Source organism: Bombus vosnesenskii, unplaced genomic scaffold (assembly GCF_011952255.1).
Source record: "Bombus vosnesenskii isolate JDL3184/JDL3185 unplaced genomic scaffold, Bvos_JDL3184-5_v1.1 scf7180000013284, whole genome shotgun sequence".
Classification (NCBI taxonomy): Eukaryota; Metazoa; Arthropoda; class Insecta; order Hymenoptera; family Apidae; genus Bombus; species Bombus vosnesenskii.
In genome coordinates, this window is record NW_022882937.1 from 709,410 (window position 1) to 734,821 (window position 25,412).

At 41.3% G+C, this 25,412-nt stretch overlaps 2 protein-coding genes across 2 annotated transcripts in view; one reads left to right on the top strand and one right to left on the bottom strand.

Annotated features, from left to right (window-relative positions):
* Positions 1 to 4,735: 4,735 nt before the first annotated feature.
* On the bottom strand, positions 4,736 to 7,643 carry LOC117232075 (arrestin domain-containing protein 2-like). The gene is made up of 8 exons (XM_033491218.1): positions 7,419 to 7,643; positions 6,555 to 6,692; positions 6,209 to 6,423; positions 5,946 to 6,131; positions 5,652 to 5,851; positions 5,256 to 5,485; positions 5,040 to 5,168; positions 4,736 to 4,958 (listed from the first exon to the last, which is right to left on the bottom strand). The coding sequence occupies exons 1-8, from the start codon at positions 7,534 to 7,536 to the stop codon at positions 4,945 to 4,947; spliced, it is 1,230 nt and encodes a 409-aa protein (XP_033347109.1). The 5' UTR covers positions 7,537 to 7,643; the 3' UTR covers positions 4,736 to 4,944.
* A 1,778-nt stretch (positions 7,644 to 9,421) lies between these two features.
* LOC117232089 overlaps positions 9,422 to 25,412 on the top strand; it is a 28,395-nt gene continuing 12,404 nt past the window's right edge. Inside the window, exons 1-4 of the mRNA XM_033491243.1 lie at positions 9,422 to 9,677; positions 10,588 to 11,868; positions 13,562 to 13,705; positions 19,142 to 19,319. Coding sequence (XP_033347134.1) covers positions 10,968 to 11,868; positions 13,562 to 13,705; positions 19,142 to 19,319 — 1,223 coding nt within the window. The 5' untranslated portion in view covers positions 9,422 to 9,677; positions 10,588 to 10,967. The remainder of the gene's footprint in view (positions 9,678 to 10,587; positions 11,869 to 13,561; positions 13,706 to 19,141; positions 19,320 to 25,412) is intronic.

A 25,412-nucleotide genomic window follows, 5' to 3' on the forward strand; every position in this document is an offset into this window, starting at 1 on the left:
AGTCTCTCAAATGTTTGTTTGTCGAATCGAGGACGATAATTGAAGCACGAGCACTTAGGATGTTCGACTATTTTAGGTGGAGATACGTCAGCACGAGCTCCTGTCGATAACTCGTATTAAATTCGTAACTTATTGCAATATTTTCACATATTAATTAAAATCTAGTTAAATAAGAAGTAATTATAAACACAGAGCAAGTACGAGCTTACATTTGGTAATATTGATTTCAGATGGGTTGGAAATCAACCAGCAAAAACGAAAGGGATGCGCTGTATGCGAGGTTTTTAGGAAATTAATGCAGAGTGTTACGACCGTTCGCGAAGAGACGCGGTCGCGAGGAAAACGCGTCAGCGAGAGGCGTAAATTCTCGCTACGATTCGGTGAATCGACGCCGCGAAGTAGTCGTTCCCCTGTTTCGGTTAAGATAACAGAGGTGGTTAAATGAATATGACACAGTAGAGTAAGTTATATTTCACCGTTTATTCCAACAACTTATAACGAAGACAGTTACGCTTGTGCGTATGTACGAGATGAATGAGTGACTGATCTGCGGGTGTGTATACCCGGTGGAAGGATGTTAACCGTTCGAAGGATGTAAAATCAGTACTGTCTTGGGAGACGATGCTGTCTCGTAGGAAAGCTAAGGATGGGTGTGTCTAGCGCACGGGACCATCGGATTTGTTGGTGACGATTTTAGTCAGGAGAGTGAGGGAATAGGCTTCGTTGTTAATTGGTTAAACGAAGGGTCTTAACCGCCCTCGAGAGAAAGTGGTTAGTGGGAGGAAAGTTGCAGCGTACGTGAGAAAAACTAACTTTCCCTTATAAAGACAATAGTCTTTAGAAATTCTTCGGAAATAGACGTTTGTTTGGTTTGAAGGACCTTTACTAGGAAATCTATGAGATTTATGGAAGGTACTTGAGGCTATTGAGGGTACGCAGTGAGTATCCGAAGACATCTGGTTGCCATCTTGCCCGCGGTGTGTGGCCTGAGGTTACCGCGGTAACACAGAGGTTCGCGTTACCGCGCGCAGGAGTATTCATATAAATTTTGCGTTTGAGCGAAACATCGCGGTGGATCAGTTGGTTCTCTCTTAGTCGAGGCTTCCCTTTTATCATAGGTTTGAAACGAGAAAGAAATTTACGATAGCCGAAGGGAAATAAAATATCGCCGCGAGATTCTTTTTATTTACACTTGTTTCCCCGCAAGCCGATCGTTTACCAGGGGAATCGTCGCGTTGCCGCACTTCGGTCCCCTTCGATGGCGAAGGCAAGCGTCCACGATGTTTGAAGAGGTCTGTTTGACCTTAGGAAATCGTAGCTGTGACAGCAACAAAAGTTTGTTGGCATCTCTGCTGTCCTTTATATACCAATCGCAAAAAAATACTCTTCGACGCTTGTTGACGTTGTTATTTACCATTGAAAAGTAAATTTTGTACTATGTTTATAACAGGATATTTTTGTAATTCTTATAGCACGTTAATGTCAACGTTCTCGATTTCTATTTGAGTGGCTGCTTCGAATTGCAAATGTGATACGAAGCGTTCATCGGACTGCCTTTTTTTTAAGAGTTCGAAGGGTCCGGCGTATCCTTTAATCTCTTTGTCTGTAGATGAATTCTCGAAGATCCTTTCTCACCCTTTGGGCTATTCTCCGAATCACCGCGTCATGCCGTAATGGCAGTGCGTAAAAGCAAAAGAGTCGAGAACCATCGTAGAAGGGAGGGCAACTCGACAATTGGGCGCGGGGATGAAAATTCAATCCACTCTGGAAGGTTGACGCGCTGTTCGTAGAAGACTCGTGGCGAACCGGCACAACAAAGAGTTTCGTGTTTCATCATCATTGTGGAAACGCAATGAGCTCGCCAGAGAAGCTTTCTGCTTTCGCTTGGTAAATTAAAAAAAAGAAGAAAAAACACGAAGGCAAGAAAAAATTCTAAGGAAAGGACAAACAGGGATCAAAAGGGATAGCAAGGGCATTCATCGAGTTATCGAACTGAGATGACGATAAACAGTCCCGGAGAATCGATACATTTAAAGTCCCCGCGAAGTCTCCGTCAGCTACCACACCACCTCAAATCCCCATCGAAGGACGCAGAAGTCCCACGCAGTTGTCTGTGAGCAAATCACCGGGCAAGACATTGGTTTTTGAGTTCCCTCCACAATTGTATCCGGGGACACTCAATTCAAGTTTCGTTCGTCAGTAGGAAGTTAAAACGCTTCAATAGTTAGCAAGCTGTTCGAACAGGAAATTGGGAAGCCTTCGAAGCTTCGTTGATATATTTACTGTGCATTCTGTCGCAATTGGAATACTTCCAAATGTAAGTGAAAAAAGATTATGGTAGTTTGTTGAACGTAAATCGAGGGTTTGTCTTCGCGATCGGTAACGATCGGTATTGGTGAAACGGTGGTTGAACTCCTAATTAGAAATTCCATATGTAAACTTATCCATCTCTTTGCCTTTCACCTTTCTATCGGTTTATTTACTTTTTTCCGTGTACCCTTTGCTTTTAAGATTGGGCCTACAGAGGCATTTTTTACGCCGCCTGTCGCGTGTCGCACGCGGGAAACACAGCACGCTGGCAATGTTTAGTGTCGGCGTGTAACACGCAGCGTATGAAACGTTCGTGTAATTCTGGCTTAAAATTGATCTCACGCTACTTTCCAATATGTACGTAAGTGTGTGGAAATGTTAACCGCGGTAAGACAAAGTATCTTGAAGTGCGAACCGACGCGATTGTTGAATCGTGTGTATGCGGAAAGAGAGTCAGTCTTCGATTGGTATGCGACGAGGACAATCATATTGTGTTCGGAATTTTAGTTGGCCGTCCGTTTAGGGCACGGGCAGGCCCATTTCCCTCATTAGAAAATTCGGAATTATCGGTCCTCTCAGGTCAGCAAATGTATTGACTCGAGGCCAGGAAAAACCAGAAAGGCACGGTGGAAAGGAGAAATCCAACGGCGAGGAGTTCAACTTCAGGAGTTCAGCTTCAACCATCGGACAGTACACACAGGACGACAGAGTCCTAACTTAGTTCGGTTAAGTGCTACAACGAATATAAATAAAGTGCCGTCAAAATCTAACACTCGAGTTATTCGTTGAGTCATTGAATACTTGAACGTTAAGTCATTCGAGGTACGCGATATCGACCGATCGGTTTGACCTGACCGGTTGATCTTTAGTCGATAATACGCAACATATTGTAGTACCTTTTTACAGCATTTTTCGATCAAATTATTTTTAAAATTTCTCTATTGGTTTTCTTCTTCGTGCGTGAAAACGGCTCCTCCTACGTGCATGTATATATTTGTCTTATAAATTTTTAAGGGATTTATTTGACGTTCATTACGTTCGTAGAAATTCGGAAGGGCGAATAACCGAGAGAGCAAACAAAGAACGAAGATAACTATCTAATTAATCGAATGTCCAAGTGATATCTGTTTGTCTTGTTTGTTGGTCTTTTTGAACTAATAGCCGGGCTTTAATTAACTGTCTATCAATATGTTTCAGTGCCGGATCACATCAGGCCGCGAGTACATAGTTTGCCAGAGAAAGCGTACAATCCGAGAGCCGGAGAGGATCCGTATAGACTTGGGGCATTCAGCATCTCCCATAAAGGCGTCGTAAACCGTGGTGATTCGATTATCTCGAGACGTCGCAGCAGCAACACTTCTGTCGATAGTAGCAGGTAATTAATCCATGTTAAGAATTATGTTTTTTCTGTGTATGCGATTGTGAAAACTCGTTATAAGTATGTTTCAGTAGGAAGTAATTGAAGCGAAACGTACGAAAATTGAAAAATCAAGGATTTGTATGGTGCCTCGATTGCGCAGAGCACTGGGCGAAAAATTTGAAGTATATCGCGGTCTAACATTTTTTGAATAGAATGCGCGTTGCACCAGCGAGCGGTCTACAATTTCGGAAATTTCAAAGCCGATAATCGAACGCGTTCCTGGAACACCGGCTCGATTACTCTCCCCCGTATTACGATCAGTATCCTTGCTTCCTTTCGTTTCCATCGAATTGCGTTGAATCCGATCTAGAACGAGAACAATGACGGGCAAAATGCGCGACATGCTCTTTCCATCGATCACTCTCTACCACTGGGATTTAACTTAACAGACCGATTTCAATTTTCATGTCATTGGCCTGCTAATAATTAATTGCATCGCAACGTGATTCATTCTCGGTTTTTCGGCCATTTAATATGTAAATTTAAGACATCGATATTTCGTTCAACATTATAATATTACCGGAAAATTCTTTTGTTCTCCAACTTTTACAGAAATCAATTAGAACATGGATTCAGCGGTCTTTGTATCATACACATTTTTTAGGGGCATTTGGTATTTAATCCGGCTGCCGCAATTTCAATTACAGTATGTTAATCATACGTTTACTTGTCCCCCCATTTGCATCGCCCTCGCCTCATCATTTTTCGCACTCGTTCTCCTGCTAGATAATCTCGTTGTACTGACGGGGGTATTAGAGGATCCAGCGGAAGCGGAATTAATGGAGCACGTTTGTCGACCTCCCTACTATGATTCTAATACCTCCGAGCCAACCTTGGCCATCGTCTTCAACGATATATTTCAGTCCAACGATATCGATCCTTATATCCTTAATTTCTACGCATTAGAATCACGATAATAGTCGCTTAAATTAATCGTTTTGTAAATTAAACTCTTCGATCTAGTCGCCTTTAATAAAACAAGCGTGGTTCAGTCATAAAAGAAAATCGATGGCACGAAAAGTATATTCATATGCTTGTAAGCATAGTGCAAATGTGTATACAATCGTAGATAAAATAGTAAAATAGTAAAAATCGGTTAATAACTTGTATCAAAATATATAGAGAATCTTCAACGTAGCTTTTCACCTGTTGGTGAATTTCGTTTTGTCTCGAACGACTTAGTAATCAACTCCCACTCGCGAATAATCTTCCATTCATTTGGATACACCTGGAAGAAAGAAATTCAAATGATAATTTATTCTACGATTAACAACACTTAGATTGTTTCCTAATGAATTCATGATCTCACTTAGTGCTGGATAGTTAAACACAGGATATCTAGGCGCAAAAAAGGTATTCGCGCCGAATACGAAATCCGACTCATTGTGATCTCGAATGTTTTGAGTTCCAGACATACATTCTTTGTAGGATGGTGGTGCTAAACAAGAGACGAAAGGTAATGCCCACTAACTTGCTACTCCATTTTCTTTTGCATATATTAAACACAGATTTATTTATTTCTTACGTATATCCAGGTTAAACGACGAACTGTTAGCTAGATCTTGCGTTGGAGCTGTCGGAATATTTGCTGCACTTGCTTGTTCTGGCATCGTCATTGGAACTGGCATTATCGCGGGTTTTGTCACATTTGAGTTTGAGGAGTAGGGTACGACGTTGTACGGAGATGGCAAAGACGGATCATATAATGGTATCGTTCCGATCAGAAGAGGATAAGTTCTCTTAATTTTAGAAAACCTGATTTTGTGCATAAATGAAATCATCGATGAACATAATTGAGTCTTTAGAAAGTAAATCGCGATTATTATATTGCGTCATAGTTATTAACTTATACCTTTGATATCATACTTGTTTCTAGTATTGATATTACGATAGTAATCCATTTTCAATCCGTATTACTTACGCTGCCGAAATGTGAACAGAGACGATCAACTCGTAATTTAAATTTATTATTTTACAATGTTGAAGATAAGAGGGTGCTATGGGTGGTACCAAAATTTCCGGCGTTATTTGCCCATTTTTCTGAAATGGTCCAAAATCGCTCGTTTTTTTTATTACTTTGATGTTACTCAATGTCTTCGATATCGCGTAAAATTGGAGTTTCTGCAAGAATAAAAAGAATAAATGAAGGACGAAACAAAAAAATGCTTCGGCATTGGAGAAATTGCTATCTCGACCATTTTCAACCACCACTCACTCGTAATAATGTCACGCTGACTTTCGTAATCTGTTCATTCGAGTAATTCATGTAATTCAGCGTTGTATTTATCGTCTGGCCTGGTACGTATCCAGAGGAAGGCACTGTGATATGCAAATCCATCGAGCCTTGCCCGCACCAGCACAAGCGTTTGAAACTTTTCCTTATTCCATCGTTGATTCCAAACTGTGCGAGGAATAGAATAATTCGTTGATTTGAAATACGTTTGCACATTATTCTAGAAATGAGTATCAATTCCTTACGCATTTTTCACGATGAAGGTTCAAGTTTAAATCCGAAACTACGGTGAACGCTGCTTTACACTCGTGATCGAACTTCCATGGTCTATCGATCACGGCTTTTACCGTGTATCTTATGTAGCCATTCGTATGCTCGAAGCTGCATGGTATATCATTGGGCAATCGGAAGCTAAATGTATACTCGTTATGTCCGTAGGGGATTTTATGTCCTGCCTGGCCTGCAAAATTGATAAGCTCGTTACTATTTTGAATTTCGTAGATTTCATTCGTTATCTTCTGTTCATCGTTAACACTGATCGTCGTCTTGCTCAAATATTTAAATCTGCCGAACTTGAAAACTTTCACTCACAATCCTGTGTACCAAATATGTTGTACTTGAAATGGTAGTATTCCTCCGAATTGCTATAGGTTTGCGACTTTGAATTATCAAATAAATCACTTTCGGACCAATGGACATACGATATCCCCCTCGTACTAACATATAGTCCTGTAATCAAGAATCAATCAGATTTTAGATAAATTTATAATCGACTTCTATTTATCTCTGGATATATGTTCGATACAAGACAATAATCTTATCAGACTGATTCATCTCATTAGCACGATTCAATGACGATTTACTTACGCGCCTAATTAGAATTGTGCAATTTTTCGAATAGAAGTGCAATAATGATTACATGGTTTCATGCTACAATATTATTTGTACACTGACGTCTTCAACTACAGACGATTAACCGTGAATCTACGAATGATCCACATTTCCTAATTTTTTTTTAAAGACACACGTTTTTACTGTTTGCAGAATTCGTTGAGAAATCGCACAGAAATTAGGTACACGAAAATTTTATAGGCATATACGTATATCTCGTTGGCAACGTAATTAAAGAACGTGCGAGTTTCCTTTGTAGCTGCGTACGTTTAACGTTGCCAAAAACAAGATTACGCTATTGTAACGGTTGTTTCAGATTAAACGTAGTAAAGCAGTTTACCGCAAAGCAGAACAATACAAGAATGTGATTGTTTGCAGAGATGTCAGTTTCTCATATCGAATTCACATTGGCAGTTTAATTATCAATTACCACATCACGTTTAGTTTGAAATGACTGTAAATTCGAAAACTATATATGTACTACATAGTTAAAAGCCGAAGACGATTCCTCTGAACGCGGCGCGTTTGAAAGTTCTATCGCGTTTCACAACCGCAATAACTCACCTCTAACTTGCTTCTCTTTTATTGTGTCTAGGATAATTTTTCCATTGACGATTTCACCGGGCATATATGTGGCGTTTAATCGATCGAATGTCACGCCAAATAGCTTCAACGACGGCATGGCGTATAGGGAACGCTCGGTACTGGTGATTCACAGCGCCAAATTTTTTTTACCGTGTGAGAAATTCTTCCTGAGAAATTTCTCACCGTGTGAAAAGGACTTTCACAGAGCACAGTTTGTAAATCGTCCGGGTCTCACTTGACCATCGACTGGATTGAATTTTTGTTTCACATTGATACTAAAACAATAGTATTATCGGGATTTGAATCGGTAGATAAAAGCGAGGATATGGCGTTACTATCGACATGATATCTAGCTGTTAGTGATACCGGCGATTTTTTAAATATCAGGGACATGATAATTTGCCATTAGATCCGTTTGGTTAGGGAATACTTTATAATTTTTTGTGCACACAGTAAGAATCGCTTTTGAGCTTATGAAAGTTATGGTTTAAAAGACGCGCTGCGTCGATGTTTGAAATAATACTCACGATTTTCCTACTGGCAATCAGTCGAAACTATCCTCAAGAAGAGGCAATCGATATTTTAAGGGCGCGTGATTCGCTTTTCTCGTCAGCGCGTAACTTGTACGAATTCAGTTCGTTTCTTCCTTGCTCCGTCACGATCTGATAAATAATAATGACATTTCATGTCATTCCAATACTTTCGAGTCGTTCTTAAGCCACACATGTAATGGACGCTATCGAGTCTTTCAATGAGATTGACTTTAGTTGGAAATCTGTTTGATCACGCGTCGTAAACACAAGTCTATATCGAACGTACTCTTATAATTTTAACGTAGAATATAAAATTGATAAATACAACGAAGGTGGATCCACAAGTAATATCTCCGATCATCGACCGTGTTTCGAGGGCAATTTTCCACTTTGAAAATTGCCGCATCGCGTCTGTTTCTGACAATCTGGTTCGACGTTTACCTGTTGGTCGTGTTTGCCGAAGTTTGACCGCAAGCACGGGGGTTGATCCGTGAGCAGTTACCACACGTTGCGGTGCAAATTCGAGCGCAATCTCAGCGAACGTTTATATAGTGTGTCGTCGTGAACCATCGATTACCCTAAAGGGACCGTTGCCACGTTAGTAAGTATCTGCGGTTTTACACGAGAATCCAATTTCCCTTGGGAAAGCTGCGCGCCTTTGCATCCGCTTAGCGAATAAAATTTCCATCGTTCCAATAAAACTTCACCGTGCATGGGATTAGGAAAAAGCCAACATCGAGATGTAACGTTTATCGTTGCAAAATTTTCTGATTTGCAAGGACAACTTGTCGTTTGTACTCTTAATTCAAATATCAAAATCGTATAGCAAGTTCGTATTCTCTTGGCAACAGGTTTATTATGAATACGAACTGTCTGTTGATATTAAGGTGAAATATGTATCAATTCGTATATTAGTAATTAGTTCCCGTTGTTTCCTTTTGTGCCTTAAACATGTATGTTCAACGGTCTCTGGGAAACATTCTTCGAAAATGGTAATAACGTATTATCAAACACCGGGCAAAATTCATAGACGGAAATCTTCAACGTGGATAGAGAAATCGATTCAATGGAATATTTACGCTATCGATTTCAAATCGGACGTCATTCCCCTGATATCCATCTATTCTCTTACATAAACAGCTTCTGTTAAATAGCATTATCTTTCATTGAACTCGGCTGTTCTTGGAAAATAATGGACCTCGAAAGAGTGCTCTAATACGTGACATTTACTTCTCTACTTGTACCGTTATTTTATTCCTTCAACGATAAGATGAAATGCATCATCAGTTGGCGACGTACGGAGATCCCGAGGAGTCACGGAAGCGAAATGGATCGAATTGATAAAGAGACACGTGCGAAGAGAAAGGAAGCCCCGGGGACGCTGGAGGTGGGAGGTCGAGCAGGGTGAAGTCGCTGGCGGGGTGGAGATGGCGGTCCGTACGCTCCAACCCCTCAGTAACGCGGTAGCCTCTGTCGAAGAGGTAGCTCGGTGGTTTCGTGCTCCGTTATTCGACATAACGTCCTCCGCTTTCCTCGTGCTGTCAATTTTCGGCAGTCTGCGACTCGTTGGTCTCTAACGAGATCGTTCGGATCGAAGAGAAAAATTTGGAATTTACCGAAGAAGTTGGAACAATGTAGCGTGAAGATATCTCTCGAGCGGTTACGATCAACAGGTTAATTCTTCGGTGACAAACCGAAGCGACTGGTGAGATTGAAGTCTCTCAAATGTTTGTTTGTCGAATGGAGGACGATAATTGAGGCACGAGCACTTAGAATGTTCGACTATTTTAGGTGGAGATACGTCAGCACGAGCTCCTGTCGATAACTCGTATTAAATTCGTAACTTATTGCAATATTTTCACATATTAATTAAAATCTCGTTAAATAAAAAGTAATTGAAAGCACAGTGAAACTACGAGCTCACAGTTCGTAATATTGATTTCAGATGGGTTGGAAATTAACCAGCAAAGATGAAAGGGAAACGCGATATGCTCGGTTTTTAGGAAATTATTGCAGATGTTCGCGTTACCGCGCGCAGGAGTATTCATATAAATTTTGCATTTGTGCAAAACATCGCGGTGGATGAGTTGATTCTTTCTTAGTCGAGGCTTCCCTTTTATCATTGGTTTGAAACCAGAAAGAAATTTACGACGGCGGAAGGGAAATAAAATATCTTTGTGAGATTCTTTTTATTTACTCTGTTTCCCCGCAAGCCGATCGTTTTCCAGGCGAATCGTCGCGTTGCCGTACTTCGGTTTCCTTCGATGGCGAACGCAAACGTCCACGGTGTTTGAAGAGATCTGTTTAACCTTAGGGAACCGTAGTTGTGTCAGTAACAAGAGCTTGTTGGCATCTCTGCTGTCCTTTATATAGCAATCACAAAAAAATACTCTTCGACGCTCGTTGACGTTGTTATTTACCATTGAAAAGTAAATTTTGTACTATGTTTATAACAGGATAATTTCGTAATTCTTATAGCACGATAATGTCAACGTTATCGATTTCTATTTGAGTGGCTGCTTCGAATTGCAAATGTGATACGAAGCGTTCATCGGACTATCCTTTTTTTAAGAGTTCGAGGTGTCCAGCGTGTCCTTTAATCTCTTTGTCTGCAGATGAATTCTCGGAGATCCTTTCTCACCCTTTGGGCTATTCTCTGAATCACCGCGTCATTCCGTAATAGCAGTGCGTAAAAGCAGAGGACTCGAGAACCATCGTAGGAGGGAGAGCAACTCGACAATTGGGCGCGGAGATGAAAATTCAATCCACTCCGGAAGGTTGGCGCGCTGTTCGGAGAAGACCCGTGGCGAGCCGGCACAATAAAGAGTATCGCGTTTCATCATCATTGTGGAAACGCAATGGCAGAGGAGCTTTCTGCCTTCTGTTGGTAAATTAGAGAGAGAAGAAAATCACGAAGACAGGAAAAAATACTAGGCAAAGGACAAGCAGGGTTCAAAAGAGATAGCAGGGACATTCATCGAGTTATCGAGCTGAGATGGCGACAAACAGTCCCGGACAATCGATACATCTAAAATCCCCGCGAAGTCCCCGTCAGCTACCGCAACTACCTCAAATCCCGATCGGTGGACGCAGAAGTCCCACGCAGTTGTCTGTGAGCAAATCACCGGGCACGCCATTGGTTTTTGAGTTCCCTCCGGAATACTATCCGGAGACACCCAATACAAATTTCGATTTCGAGGAGTTTGGACGATCGAACGAGCCCGATCGAGGACCCAGAAGTCCGAGTTATTACGTTCGTCAGGGATGTAGGAGTCCGAAGAGTCCGACCCCGGACCTGTTGCACTCACCGAATAGAAAATCTCCTATTTTTCAATTCTCCGAGTGTAGAAAAAATTTAGGGAAGACTATGAGTTATCCGCCAAGGAGTCCGGTCTCTGTCTCGCCTATAGTGCCAGTCAGGTCTCCCAGTTCCTCGAATTTCGGATCCAAAAACCTGAAATCTTTCGATCATCGTAAAAGTTGTTGTTTCGGATTGAGTGGTTCTAAAAATCCCATGTCTCCGACTATCGTCGCCTCTTTGACTCACGGATCGTCTAGTCCAAAGCACTCTGAAACGAATATGGATCATCAGAGCAACGTGAATTACAAGGCTAACGGATCCGGAACGTCTTGCGTAGAAGGATCTTTCCGAGATAAAAATGACAGTCCGAATAGTAAGAAGGGTAGCAAGAAGAGCAGTCATTTTAATCGCAGTCAAGGATGCTTAAATGAATCTAGCAAGAGCCAGAGCGAGAACACGGAGGGTGTTTATGGGAGAAATGGAAAAAATATGTCGAGGAGATCGACCAGCGACTTGACTGATATGGGGGACGCGGATACGGAGGTGACTTTGCTCTCTAGCCCTCGGAGAAGAGGCTCCATGAAGGGTGGTCTCGGTGAGTAAAATAAATCATGACACAAGGCGACACATCGGTACGCTTATCGTTAGTCTCGAACAATATAAAATTCATTTCCAGCAAAGTTTTTCGAAGGATATTAATAAGGTTGTTCTCTGTTGTATTTGTCAAAAGTTCGCTTAAAAACAGCATGGAAGTCTTAATTGAAAATTTATTGGATCAAAATGGGTCAATCTTGGGGAGCGTATCGTCGACTCGTAATTCTCTCGTCGAAAGAATCTCCGGAATCGTATTTTAAAAGACTTTGCAAAGTGCAACGAGCGCGGAAAAGATTCAATTAACGGGGCTATCGTTGCACGAGGGAAAGAGAGTTAATTATCGATTCGTTATCGCGTGGGCGGGTCTCGTGTCCAGTGAAATCGCAAATTATATTATCTCGTAATGAGATACATCGTTTTCCGGACACCTCTAATTATTCAGTCGTTGAAGCATCTGCGGAACAATGTTCTCTCGCGTGGCGATCAACGAGGGGGATCGTCGATAGGATTAAAATCATTAGCCATTACTCCATCGGTTTTACCGATTCCTCCTTCTCCTCTCCCCTCCTTTTCTTTTCAATGTCACGTGCGATGGCAGGATTATCGGTTTTAATTAATGCTGGTAACATCTCGCGCTGATTCCCCCGAGTCGTTCGAAGCGTGCAACACGGTAACGAGCCACGCGACTTCCGAAGTTAAATTTTTTAATCAATTTGTAATCGACGACAATTGTTTCGTAATCGAGCTAAACGTGAACAACGACTCGGCCACGTGACACAGTTGTTCGAAGAAGTCAGATTCGTCAAAGATAACTGGAGTGGAATTTTCCATATATTTCGGAAACGCCAGGCGCGCTTCTCGATTCGTTGGTGCCAGCGAGAACGCAATTTGCTTACCGGTTAAAATATCCCATTGTTCTTAAAGTCAGAGTATTCTGTTTTGTATAAACTTCGTCCCCGTTTTCTCGCGGCTACACGGCACAGAGATCATAATTACACCGCTTTAAATCATCTTACCGTGCATGATGTTCTTCCTACCTCCGCTTCGCTGGAATTAATAACAACGTCGTTATTAGCCCGTGCGTTTCAGAGTTAGTCGCTTTGTTCTTCGAGTCTCGTGTCACGTATTTTCCATAATATGTTACTCGGCCTTTCGCGTTGTGCTTTATCTCGTCACGCGGCAGACAAAGGAAAGGGCTACCGAGAAACTAAAAGTTGGCTCGACGTAATCATTTTCCCCAGACCGTCTTACCAATCCCAATTGGATCTTCGTTTAAAGGCTGCGAATAAAACCAGCTTTCGTCCTATTCGTTCCAGCCGGTATCCTTTCCCACTCGCGTTCCTTTTTTCCCTCGCCATCGGCAACTTTCTTTTTGCCGGCGGGAACGAAAGGCTGATCCCCGTATTTCGAGCGATTAATTCTGTAATACCGTTCGATCTTTAATCCCTTGAGCTAGGCGCACAACTTTTGCTCACGCGTTGGAACAGGCTGAAAGTCAGGGGTTAACGGTCATCGCCATGGTCGCGAGGAATCGTCGTTCACGAGCGCGTTTCACGAGCATCAAGAACGGCGTCGAGCAATTACCAGGGATTCTAGATCGCCTTTATTCGCGACAGATCCCTTTGAACGTTGTACGCGACGCGAATTCCCCACCGGCATTTGATGAAATTGTCCGAGACGTTTCTGTGTTGCAGCCTACCTCGCGTCCAGACGGGGTTCCCGCGACAGCCAGTGCTCCAATTTGTCGAACGTCAGCAATGAGAACGTGGGTCCGTTGAACTTCAGCGCTCACCCCCGCGCCAGGCAACGAAGGACCTCCAATTTCTTGGAGCTACCCGGTAAGCACGTATTTCCATCGTTAAGGCTGTCGAACGCGATATTTCTTCGGTCTTCTGGTCGTTGATCGCGGTTAAGGACGGTGGATGGTGGCAGGTGGTAGACGTCGTAAAGATGGAGTGGAAAGACGCAGCTGGATTACCTTGTATACAGGGCTGACATTTTCCAGTCAATTTTCAGTTTACCTTATTAAATTCTGGTTTTTAAGATCGTGGTTGTGAAAGCACGTTTCAAGCATTTTATTAATACTTCGTTCGCAGTTATTTCTTTTGTTTCTATAATGTATGAAATTCTTTTCGTGTTCACTGGTATATACAGCAGCGGTATAATAACTTTTATGTTAAATATGTTTTTGATGCTTGATGGATTATTATGTAAAAGCAGACTGTGCGTGTTTCATGGTCGGAAATTGTTATCATTGCTGGATCTTTCTTTCTTCAGAGCAATTTAAATGACAGAGAATTATATTTACTCGTATAACTTTATCAGGCATTCCAGCTTTTAGTTAGACGTAGGAATTTTCACGATATTTTTCTTCCTGTCAATTTTTGTAACCGAGTCGTAACAATTGAACGGCGATTCAGTAGAACGGGGTCGAGTTATCAGATCGACCATTGTTACCGGCGTTTTTAATCGTACATTACTGTTTACATTGAATGATATCGGAAGCAGCGACGGCACCGCGCTGCCTGTCCTGGTTTAAAACTTTCGATACGCAATTCGAATGTGGAACTAGGTTTCCCCCAACGAAATAAATATACACGTCTATGTTTATGTCACCTTATATCTGAATCTAACAGCGTGAACTATCGTGCAATCACGATGTTCAACGTGGTCTTGCCGAATTCGTTCATTCATCGACTAATCATGCAAATCCCTATGAAAATTCGTCTCGATTGAACGAAGCTATTAAATCTTGAATTTTTCCAATATCTAACGTCTATTCGTTCATGAAAACGTCGTCGCGCTTTAACGAGAAACAAGGGAAAGTAAAAAAATTCAGTCACTTCGATCGCTTTGCATTCGCGTAGATGCCACGGAGCTCAAACTCCATTTACATTGAAAACGCTTTTTCATCTGCGTTTCGACACAACGAGGGTGGAAAAGGAAAGGTTCCTCCGCTTCCTTCGGCTGAAGAACCATCGAGGGGGTTAGGTAATATCGCGAACAGGATCGCGAAGGTAATCCCTGCCCCCGTGCGTCGATGTTTCGCGGTGGGGATAGCTTGTAGATCTGCCCTTGAATGGATTTCCTAGCGGCATTGAAGCTGCGGAACGTATCAAACTGACAGATTACCCAGGAGTATCCGAGACGGCCGTATCTGCACGGCGGAAATTAATTACGCGGCCGACGTCCGTTGGGTAAATACTTTCCGCAAATAACCAAGCCAACGACGACCTCTGTCGATGGAACAAAACCATCGTCGACATGTGATATTAGGATTAGCGATGTTAGGATGCCGTGTTGGTCAACCAGTTACATTCCGGTGGAGAAACAGCAGTAGAGAGAGAGGGGAACGCGGAAAAATGAGACACGTTCTCGTAGATCGCCATGATAATCTCGTCTGATAATGAGTTTTTTCCCGACTGCTGGCGGATTCTCATTAATAACCGAGAGTACTAGTCGGAAATAGAAAATTGATGCGACATGTAAATTATTGTTCCCATGTTTATGATGATAAACACGATATGCACGATGATAAACTAGACTGCAGTTGTTTATGTAGTTATTTATGAGAGATTTAAATATACAAAATATCTAACGATAAGCGGAGGATAAGTATTTGCAGTTAAATGATAATACACATCGTTCTTTCCATTCCTTTTTCTTTCTTCCTCTTGTTTTTTAACCAATACGATGAAAAAAATCTCAGAGCGGAGAAATGGCCTTCTGTATAAAATATAACGCAGCGAATAAGAGGAAAAATACGAGTAAGCGCTAGAAATGTGGGTGTCCAGGAGATAACCGACAACAAAACGTTCGACACAATCGTTTTCAGGAGGGAAAAATGATCGCGGAAATGTACATGCTCAGATACGCTCGCCAGTCGGCAGCGTTGTTCTTTGATAGCGTGGTTTTTGTCGAATGCTTTCATGATCGGCTTCTTTTCCGTGGCACGCGCAATATTGCGAATTTTTGTTGGCAAAAATTCCTCGGCGTATTTTTGCCAGTCTGCAAATATTTAGAGAGAAGAACGAGTCCGGTGATATTCCCATTTACCGTTACCGATTCCTCAGATAAAACGTGTATAAAACGAGCCGAACCGATGCGATGCGATGATATATATATATACGTCGATAGGATAAACGTAGTGGAATAGGACGGACTAGGTCAGACACGGGTCGCCTTTGTCTCGAACGCCTCGGGATTCTTCCTGCTTTCTCCATTGGCTTCGTCATTTCCTCTGCGTCCGATTTAATTATTCACCGCCTTCTACTTCTTTGTGCTGCTTCTGTTTCGAGAAAGCCTTCGGGCATTGTGTTTTTTACCTAAATTGTGGACAATTAAGCTTCATGCGAACTACCGTTCTTTTTTAATTCAGAGAAAAAGGAAAAACGAGCCGAAAATGTTTGCGAGTCAGATTTAAGTTAACTCGAAGCTTGATTATCTTGACAAAGAATTGACATAAAATTTATGATTTGATTGTTTTCGTCGAATTATTAATTTTTTTTTGTTAATTGTCAAAAAATCTAAATAAGGGTAAAATCTAACAGAGAAATCCGTATGCCTCGAACACGTTACTACACGTACTTCTAAAAGCTTAGTAGAGATATACAGACGTGACAAAGTTCTCTACGTAATTAATATGTTGTTTTCTCTACTTATCTCGCTTTTAATGCAAGATGCACTTGTACTACTTTTTCATCGAATCCCTCCGTTGTATTTGCCTCGTTGTACTCTTATTTCTAGACCGGTCTGAGCGTAGTAACAAGTTCAATCTGTGCTCTCGCTGTTTCTCAATTTGCGGGAGCTTTATCTTTTCTCGACCTACCTCCGAAATACCTTGGGAGATCGGATTTCATTCGTAGTTCCAAATGATAGTCATCGAAGCTCCCATTTGCTCGTCTAAGCTTCCTATTGCTCGAGGGCATTGGAATTTCCCTCCGAATCGATGAAAACTTGCCGCTAATTTCGACTAGGCAAAGTTTTAGCCAGTGTCGTTGCCGTAATTAGATACTCGGCTCGGGAGACGAACTTCTTGAGTGCCTCGTCGACCTGTAACCGCATTAAATGCCCGCTTTGTCGGTCGTCGTGTACGCCACGTGTTCCTGGTTCAATTTTCATCCACCTTTGGAACTTGTCCTTGTATGTTAACGAACTGTTGCTCGTGCAAGGTCACCGGTAAAATTATTTCTTCCGCGGCCGTTCGTTTGACGCAACGATTCCTCAGCTGCCATTTTCATCTGCTTCGTCCACTAAGAATTCGATTATTCATTATTGGATACAGATAGTAAGGAGATCGTGCAATTTTTGGCCACTTCGATTCATCTGAACTACCAGAACGATCAAAAATGACCAATCCACAACTTTTCGTAGAAACTTTACAAACTTACAACGATACAGTATTAGCTGTAATAGTTTTTGAATCTGGAAAGGTCTAATTTTTCATTTTTATTTCTGTGGCACGTGTTTCGTGGCTCAGTAGTACGATATTTTTATTGTTAAATCAGAATAGACGAGAGTTTAAAACGTATTGATATTATCGATATAAATTAGAGAATGAACACTATTCGTTGCAACAGATGAAACAGACTTATCGTGGATGAAATCACGAATAGCACGTATTGCGTAGGTGGTAGAGGTATTTTTGAATGTATCCGAGGGTACGGACTCTGTTGAAGATTTAATTAACTCGATAATAAAGGGATATATAAATAAAAAGATTATAGAAATAATTGCAAGACTCTGAGCTGAAATTTATTCCACGATTGGCCATTCCCTGGGTGGTTCATAGGATCTGATGTAGTATGCATGAGCAGGTTGTGACCGCACTGTAAACCGTGGTATGAACGAAGACCCATGGTCTGTTATGGTATTTCGCAGACCCTTTGAATACTGGATTACGTCCGAACGTTAAGGTCCCCCTTCATTTCGCATTTCTGCTAAGTAATACTTCTATTCAAATATATGTACATGCAACGTGACGTAGATTATAATTCTTCGCGTATTATAGTCGTTCGGCTAAACTACATTATACCTACATAAATATTTATCGATGCGATGGAACCCACAGAAAAATATTGAAAAAGTTGAATAGGATGGTATACCATGAAAGTTAGTTAGAAACCAATTGCATTAAACCGCGTTGAAAAAGCGAATGAAATTCTGCGGAGTTTACAGGGCTGGCGAATGGAATTTTCGTTTTGAATTCGAGAGTTTTGGTGATTGAAACGGCGATTGTAAACAGTTTTCAAGTTCATGTATTACAAAACGATGACTCGAACACAGTTTTCCCTTTATATTTTAAGAACGAAGAAAGAAGAGCGAACCAAAATTGCTAAGTAGGGAGAAAAAGCGTTTCAATAGTTAGCAAGCTGTTCGAACAGGAAATTGGGAAGCCTTCGAAGCTTCGAAAGCTTTGCTCGTATATTTACTATGCGTCACGTCATAATTGGAGAATTTCCAAAAGTAAGAAAGAAAAAAAAAACGATGGTAGTTGTTTAACGTAGATCGAGGGTTTCTTTTTACCAGATGTGAACTTATCAAGCTCTTTGCCTTTTCACTCTTCCATCGGTTTATTTACTTTTTTTTCGCATACCCTTCGCTTTAAGACTGGAACTACACAGACGTTCTTTACGCCGCCTGTCGCGTGTCGCATGCGGGAAACACAGCACGCTGGCAATGCGATACAATATTTAGTATCGGCGTGTAACACGCAGCGTATAAGACACTCATCCAGCCGTACAACAGAAAAAGTGCACGTACAATACGCGACGTATGAAACGTCCTTGCAATCCTGGCTTAAAATTGATCTCGTTACTTTTCAATATGTATGTAAGTATGTAGAAATGTTAACCACGGTAAGACAAAGTATCTTGAAGTGCGAACCGACGCGATTGTTGAATCGTGTGTATGCGCGGACAGCGGAAAGAGAGTCTTCGATTGGTATGCGATGAGGACAGTCCTATTGTAGTACCTTTTTACAGCATTTTTCGATTAAATTATTCTTAAAATTTCCCTATTTGTCTTCTTCTTCGTGCGTGAAAACGGCTCTTCCTACGTACACGTATATATTTGTCTTATAAATTTTTAAGAGATTTATTTGACATTCATTACGTTCACAGAAATTCGGAAGGACGAATAACCGAGGGAGCAAATGCAAAACGAAGATAACTATCTAATTAATCGAATATCCAAGCGATATGTGTTTATATTGTTTGTTCGCCTATTTGAACTAATAGCCTGGCTTTAATTAACTGTCTATCAATATGTTTCAGTGCCAGATCACATCAGGCCGCGAGTACATAGTTTACCAGAGAAAGCGTACAATCCGAGAGCCGGAGAGGATCTGTATAGACTTCGGGCATTCAGCATCACACATAAAGGCGTCGTTAACCGTGGTGATTCGATTATCTCGAGACGTAGCAGGAGCAACACTTCTGTCAATAGCAGCAGGTAATTAATCCTTGTTAAGAATTATGTTTTTTCTGTGTATGCGATTGTGAAAACTCGTTATAAGTATGTTTCAGTAGGAAGTAATTGAAGCGAAACGTACGAAAATTGAAAAATTAAGAATTTGTATGGTGCCATGATTGTGCAGAGCACTGGGCGAAAAATTTGAAGCATATCGCGTTCTAATATTTTTTGAATAGAAGCGAACGATCGAACGATCTACAATTTCGGGAATTTCAAAGCCGATAATCGAGCGGTCCGCCGTATGCAGGATCAGTATTCTTGCTTCCTTTCGTTTCCATTGAATTGCGTTGAATCCGATCTAGAACGAGAACAATGACGGGCAAAATGCGCGACATGCTCGTTCCATCGATCACTCTCTATCACTGGGATTTAACTTATCAGACCGATTTCAATTTTCATATCATTGCCCTGCTAATAATTAATTGCATCGCGACGTGATTCATTCTCGGTTTTTCAGCCACTAAATATGTGAATTTAAAACATCGATATTTCGTTTAACATCATAATATTGCCAGAAAATTTTTTTGTTCTCCAACTTTTACAGAAATCGAATACAACGTGAATTCAACGCTCTTTGTATTATATATATTTTCCAGAGGCATTCGGCATCGAATCCGACTGCCGTAATTTCAATTACAGTATGTTAATCATGCGCTTACTTGTCCCCCAATTTGTATCGCTCTCGCCTCATCATTTTTCACATTTGTTGGGGGGTATTAGAGGATTCAGCGGAAACGGAATTAATGGAGCACGTTTGTCGACTTTCCTATTATGATTCTAATACCTTCGAGCCAACCTCGGCCATCGTCTTCAACGATATATTTCAGTCCAACGATATCGATCCCTATATCTTTAATTTCTACGCATTAGCATCGCGATAATAGTCGTTTAAATTATTCGTTTTGTAAATTAATCTCTTCGATCTAGTCGCTTTTAATGAAACAAGCTGTTTCAGTCATGAAAGAAGATCGATTGATTTTTGCTTTCGTCTCTCGAAAATTCATTTTTTTTTAGCAACCATGGAGCACATGACATTTCCGACCGGATAGAGGTAGAGGTAGTATCGTGGCGCTACGTTCGCGCTTTCATTCGTTTGCCTTCGACTTTCGTTACGAGAGGCCATAAGTCTTCCCTTCCCTGACAGAGAAAAATCGTTCATACCCATGGGAATAGCGCTTGTACTTCGTCCCCGTTAAACTGATTGTCACGATAAAAATTTATGACAATCAGAGCTACCATGCCGAAAATTTAATTCGCCGGTGATAAGCGCAGGAAAGGCATGTTTATTTGGGGATCGCGTTCCAGATACCATGTTCGATAAGATAATCGCGTTCGCGTCGTGATAAAATCCTTGACAAATCGATCACGTTAAAACGCGTGGCCCCTTTTCTAACGAAGACATTTAGGTAAGAATTAAAAAGTGAAAGTTCACTCAAGGAGGTACGTCGAAGTGGAAAATAATTTCGATTATGATTCTCGGTTAATGGACGTTCATCGGGATATGTTTTAAAACAGTGAGCGAGATTGCAAAAATTTACGAGCTTCATATATGATGCCCACGCATGGGGGGAAACTCCACATACACGCGGCGCAGGTAATATCTTTATCCTGCTGACATATCTCGGCTATGTTACAAAATATGAAAAAAATTGTTTCTTATGAGGAGTTGCTTTATGGCTTAACCGTATACTTTGAAAGCTATTTTTTTCACGAATGAAAACGCTGATGAAATTTCTGGCTCCTATATCAATCTCCTATTAGTATCAAACTAAATTTAAAATCTCCAAATTTCGATCTTCCGATTGCCAGCGATCAATTGCCAACTACGTATTTTTAGCGCATAATTCTGCAATCCTGTCGAGATAAAGGAAAATTCATTTCTGGACATTTTCCATGGTTTCCTGATATTCACTTTCTCACGGACTTTCGAGCGTATTTATCACGCTTGTCGATGAGATGGAAACTTCTTCCACGGCATTCCATGTTTAGACGGCTGTCTTTCCTAAACTAGAAGTCGTAAATGAGAAAATCCTCGTACCTTGGTGATTTAAACTTTCGCTCGCGTCCGCTGAGTGCCCCCCTCCCCCCCAAGAGAGTGGCACTTAATTTCGGCAACAACAAGTGAATTAATCGAGTTCCTACGGTTAACTTCGCACTTTATATCGTATTGTGTATTTCAACAAATTGTTACCCAGTGATTCGTCTGCAGTCAAATTTGCCATGCAAGTTAAATCGGTACGCAAAATTCAACGTTAGTTTTTGATGCCGAATTGTGTATTAATAAAAGCCAACGTACTGTCATATACAGGGTGGTTGGTAACTGATGGAACAAGCGGAAAGGGGGTGATTCTGCGCGAAAAAAGAAGTCGAAAATATAGAATAAAAATTTTTCGTTTGAGGCTTTGTTTTCGAGAAAATCGACTTTGAATTCAATCTCATTGTAGATCGTGTCTCGATGGAAAAATTAAAAAAAAAAATTAAAAAAGAAAATTTTTATTCTATATTTTCGACTTTTTTTCGCGTAGAATCACCTCCTTTCCGTTTATACCACCAGTTACCAACCACCCTGTATATTTCGTTGAACAAATTCATCTCTCTCTCTCTCTCTCTTACGGATCTTCTAATTTATTTCTTGATATCGTTCCTTTAAACGAGACTTCTCTCTCTCTCTCTCTGTTTCTTACGTTTGAGAAATGACATTTATAAATCTTCGCATGTATCACCGTTGCTTGAACTTCCGGTTTCTACTTGTTGTCACTTAACAAACGATCTTCGTTTTCCTTCTCATTCGGATAATTTACGCACTAGGCGAACAAGTTAATTCGTCGCTGCCGACAATGAATCAACTACAACTTCATTTTTTAAATGCACGAAGAAATCTTCCTCTTTATCTTTTATGACATAATCGTATCCTATATCTAAACGGAGATATTCTTGATTGTTCGACAAATGGAATAAAGCGGTCGATGAGAAGGGTTTGAGTAACTTTTGTCGATCGCGTAGAAATCTCGCTTTCGTCGACGGGTCGATTTCTATTTTAATTCGAATACGTTTCTCGCAAGGGGGAGATATTAGCAATCGTAAACGGGGAAACGTCGGTCGTATCGCCCCTTTTTCACGTTTTTCATTTAACGTCGTTTAATTGGATCTCGAAAACGACGTTGAGCCCAGCTGAATTGTCGGACGTTCATGACTCGCCATGGCCAGGAACGATGACATTTCTTTTGCAATTGCTGCACGCGTTCCACCAAGGTCGAAAGTTTAAGGGTGACGTGAAAATTAACGACAGTCGACGAAACTACTGTTGCGTCGTTTCCAGCAATTTTTGGCAATCAGTCGTTGAAAAAACTCTGAAAAATTATATGGACAAAACGTAATGGTTCAACGATTCTCCAAGCGTTTTCTTTTCTTTTCTTTTTCCGTGAGGATTTAAGATAGCCGTGGAATCAGCTTACGGTTTTCAACGAAGGGCATGGATGTCGACGAGCTGCCTTTTTACTTTTGAAAGCACGTCGCTTAAGTAACCAGCAATCTCGTTGCTATTCTGAAACGGCAACAATAACGCTCGCTATAGATGGGGAACGTGAGAGATCGGCATTGAACGAACCAGAGAACAATATCTTAGAAACTTTATTATACAAAGATAATCGAATGTTTGCAACGAAATGTGGGATCAAGTCGTGACAATGATGGAGAGGCTTGCGTATTTAAAGGAGGATCGGTGATACGATCAGGAACGATCCTTAGAGGAAGAAAAGGAAAGGGCGAATCGCTATTTGGCGGGGAACCGCGCCGATTGGAGGAGAGCCAGAACTCATGGTCGAGGCTTCCAAACGTTCCTTCATTTTCTTATTTTTCTTATTTTCATTATCAGGTATGCGGTGCAAAAGAGAGTGGTTATTTTTGAAAGCCACTTCGAAAGGCCGTGAACGCTTTGACTCGTCCATCAGCTATTCGACTCGACTCGTGTACTCTTCCTTCTGTTCCCTACCGCTTCTGTAGCACAGTCGCACGTTCTTCCTGACTCGATCCAAGATCAACATGCAAGACACGAGGAAAGACTCTCTGCCACGCACTAACCGTATTTCCTTTGAATCTCGTTTCGATAGAACCATGCTGGCGTGACGGAGTCGACAAGAACGCGACTAGCTTCTCGAGTGTCTTCCATCGGCTATTTCATTCTCGAATTTTTCACATGGAAATGTTGGAACAGATCGGGAGAACACAATAATATCGTACGTTGATCGAAGCTGGAGCCGAGTGAAAAATACCGCGTGTCAACTCTCCCCTGCGTGGCACGACGTCAAAAGGGTATCCGTTTGTTGTTTTTTAATTGTGATTTGGTGTGACGATAATGGATCTAGTCGCTGTACTCGATCGTCTCCTCGTACTCCATGGACTGCTGCGCCCTCGTCGACGACGAGGTCACGGACTTGATGGATGTCGACGACTCGATCACGGACTTGGTCTGCACGCTCTCCATGGATTTCATGGTGGAGACGGATTTTGATTCCGCCGTGATGTTCATCGACTGCTCGACAAGGCTACCAGCGTTTTCGTTCACTGTCGAAATGAACAAATTCTTATCTTAATACATCGTCCGATGTATTGATTCACGATTATTTTGAACGTATCTTACAAATTTCGAAAAATTCCGAGTCACGGGAAATGACTGATAGCATTAATTAGAATTAGAAAGTGAAATAAATAAGACAGATTGAACGTAAATAACAGGAGGAAATCGAGTTAGATAAGTAAAAAGGGATTCGATCGTGTACCAAATGAAATTAGCAGCACGCACCTTTAGCGACCTCCATTACTCAATGAAAGTTGCGCGTCGGTTTCTCTTAGCCAGTCGGTTCCCAAAGGAAGTTTCCGTGAAGAAAGGAGACGCGAACAACTCGAGATCGAACTCACGAATGGTCCGAACCGCGGAGCTTTGGGTTATTCTAAACCCGTAACCGATGATGGAGAGGGAAAGTCCGCGATCACGTGGCGGTAAATATGCACGAGTGCCAGGGGGTGAGAGGGTAAGGTGAAAAATATTGAGCGTGTTTGGCGGCTTTTACGACGCGGCGAGGAATATTCGTGGAATTTCGAATGGCTCGCAACGTACGTGTCTCGACGCTGAGTCAATGTTCTTCCGACAACCGCGACGTACGTCTAGCTCATTGTTAGTCATCGCCGTCGAAGATTGGTACTCCGATAGTCTCGAGATAACTGGAACCAATTTATAATCGGTTACGTGTATCTTTGTAATAATTTCATTTCGCGTTTCTTTAGGACAAAATTTAACGAAAAGCGAATTTTTGAAACCTGAGAATTTTTTTAGCCATCGCAGTCATCGAAGTTGTAAGGTATTTTGAAATCACATCTGGTGGAGCCTCCAAGAGCTGCTTCTGTGTAATGCCGAGGAAAATAGCGATTCGTAATCCGTCTTCCTGATGAGAAAAAGTCACGGTGGGGAAGTTCGTGGAAAAAGCTCCATGATCGAGGAATTAGATACGGTTAAACGATAGATCAAGTATGAGAGTTTTTATAGCGTTGATGAAACGTTCTTAAACCAACGTCGATTCAACGTTCTCGTTACAACGATACTTCCTTTATTTCTGGCGCAGGTCCTTCCGTTATAAATTTCTGTTTCTTCTGGTTTATATTAAGAAGAAGTAAATTCCAATAGAGCCTCTTCCATTTAAATACGTATATGTAAAGAAATATATCTGCTTCAAGCCACAATAATTTCGCATAATGTAAGTGAGTCATTCTCGCGAAATCTAAGAATCATATTTTTCACGAACGTTCGCGAGTTTCACCCTCGTTCGAGCACTATTTACAGTGGAAACGCAGTTTTGAAATTTTGCCAGATTTTCTGTAAACGTACCGTCTTCGTATTTTTTTCTGCGACATACTTTCAAGGCAGTCTGTTTCAACGCGCAAGGTGATCGGTCACTAAATTTAAAGACTGATTTTCCGAACTAAAGGATGAGTCACTTTCCGATCGTGGAAGATCAGTGGTTTCTTTACGGTTCTTTACGCTTTAAGATTCTTTACGGTTACATGCGAGTAATAATT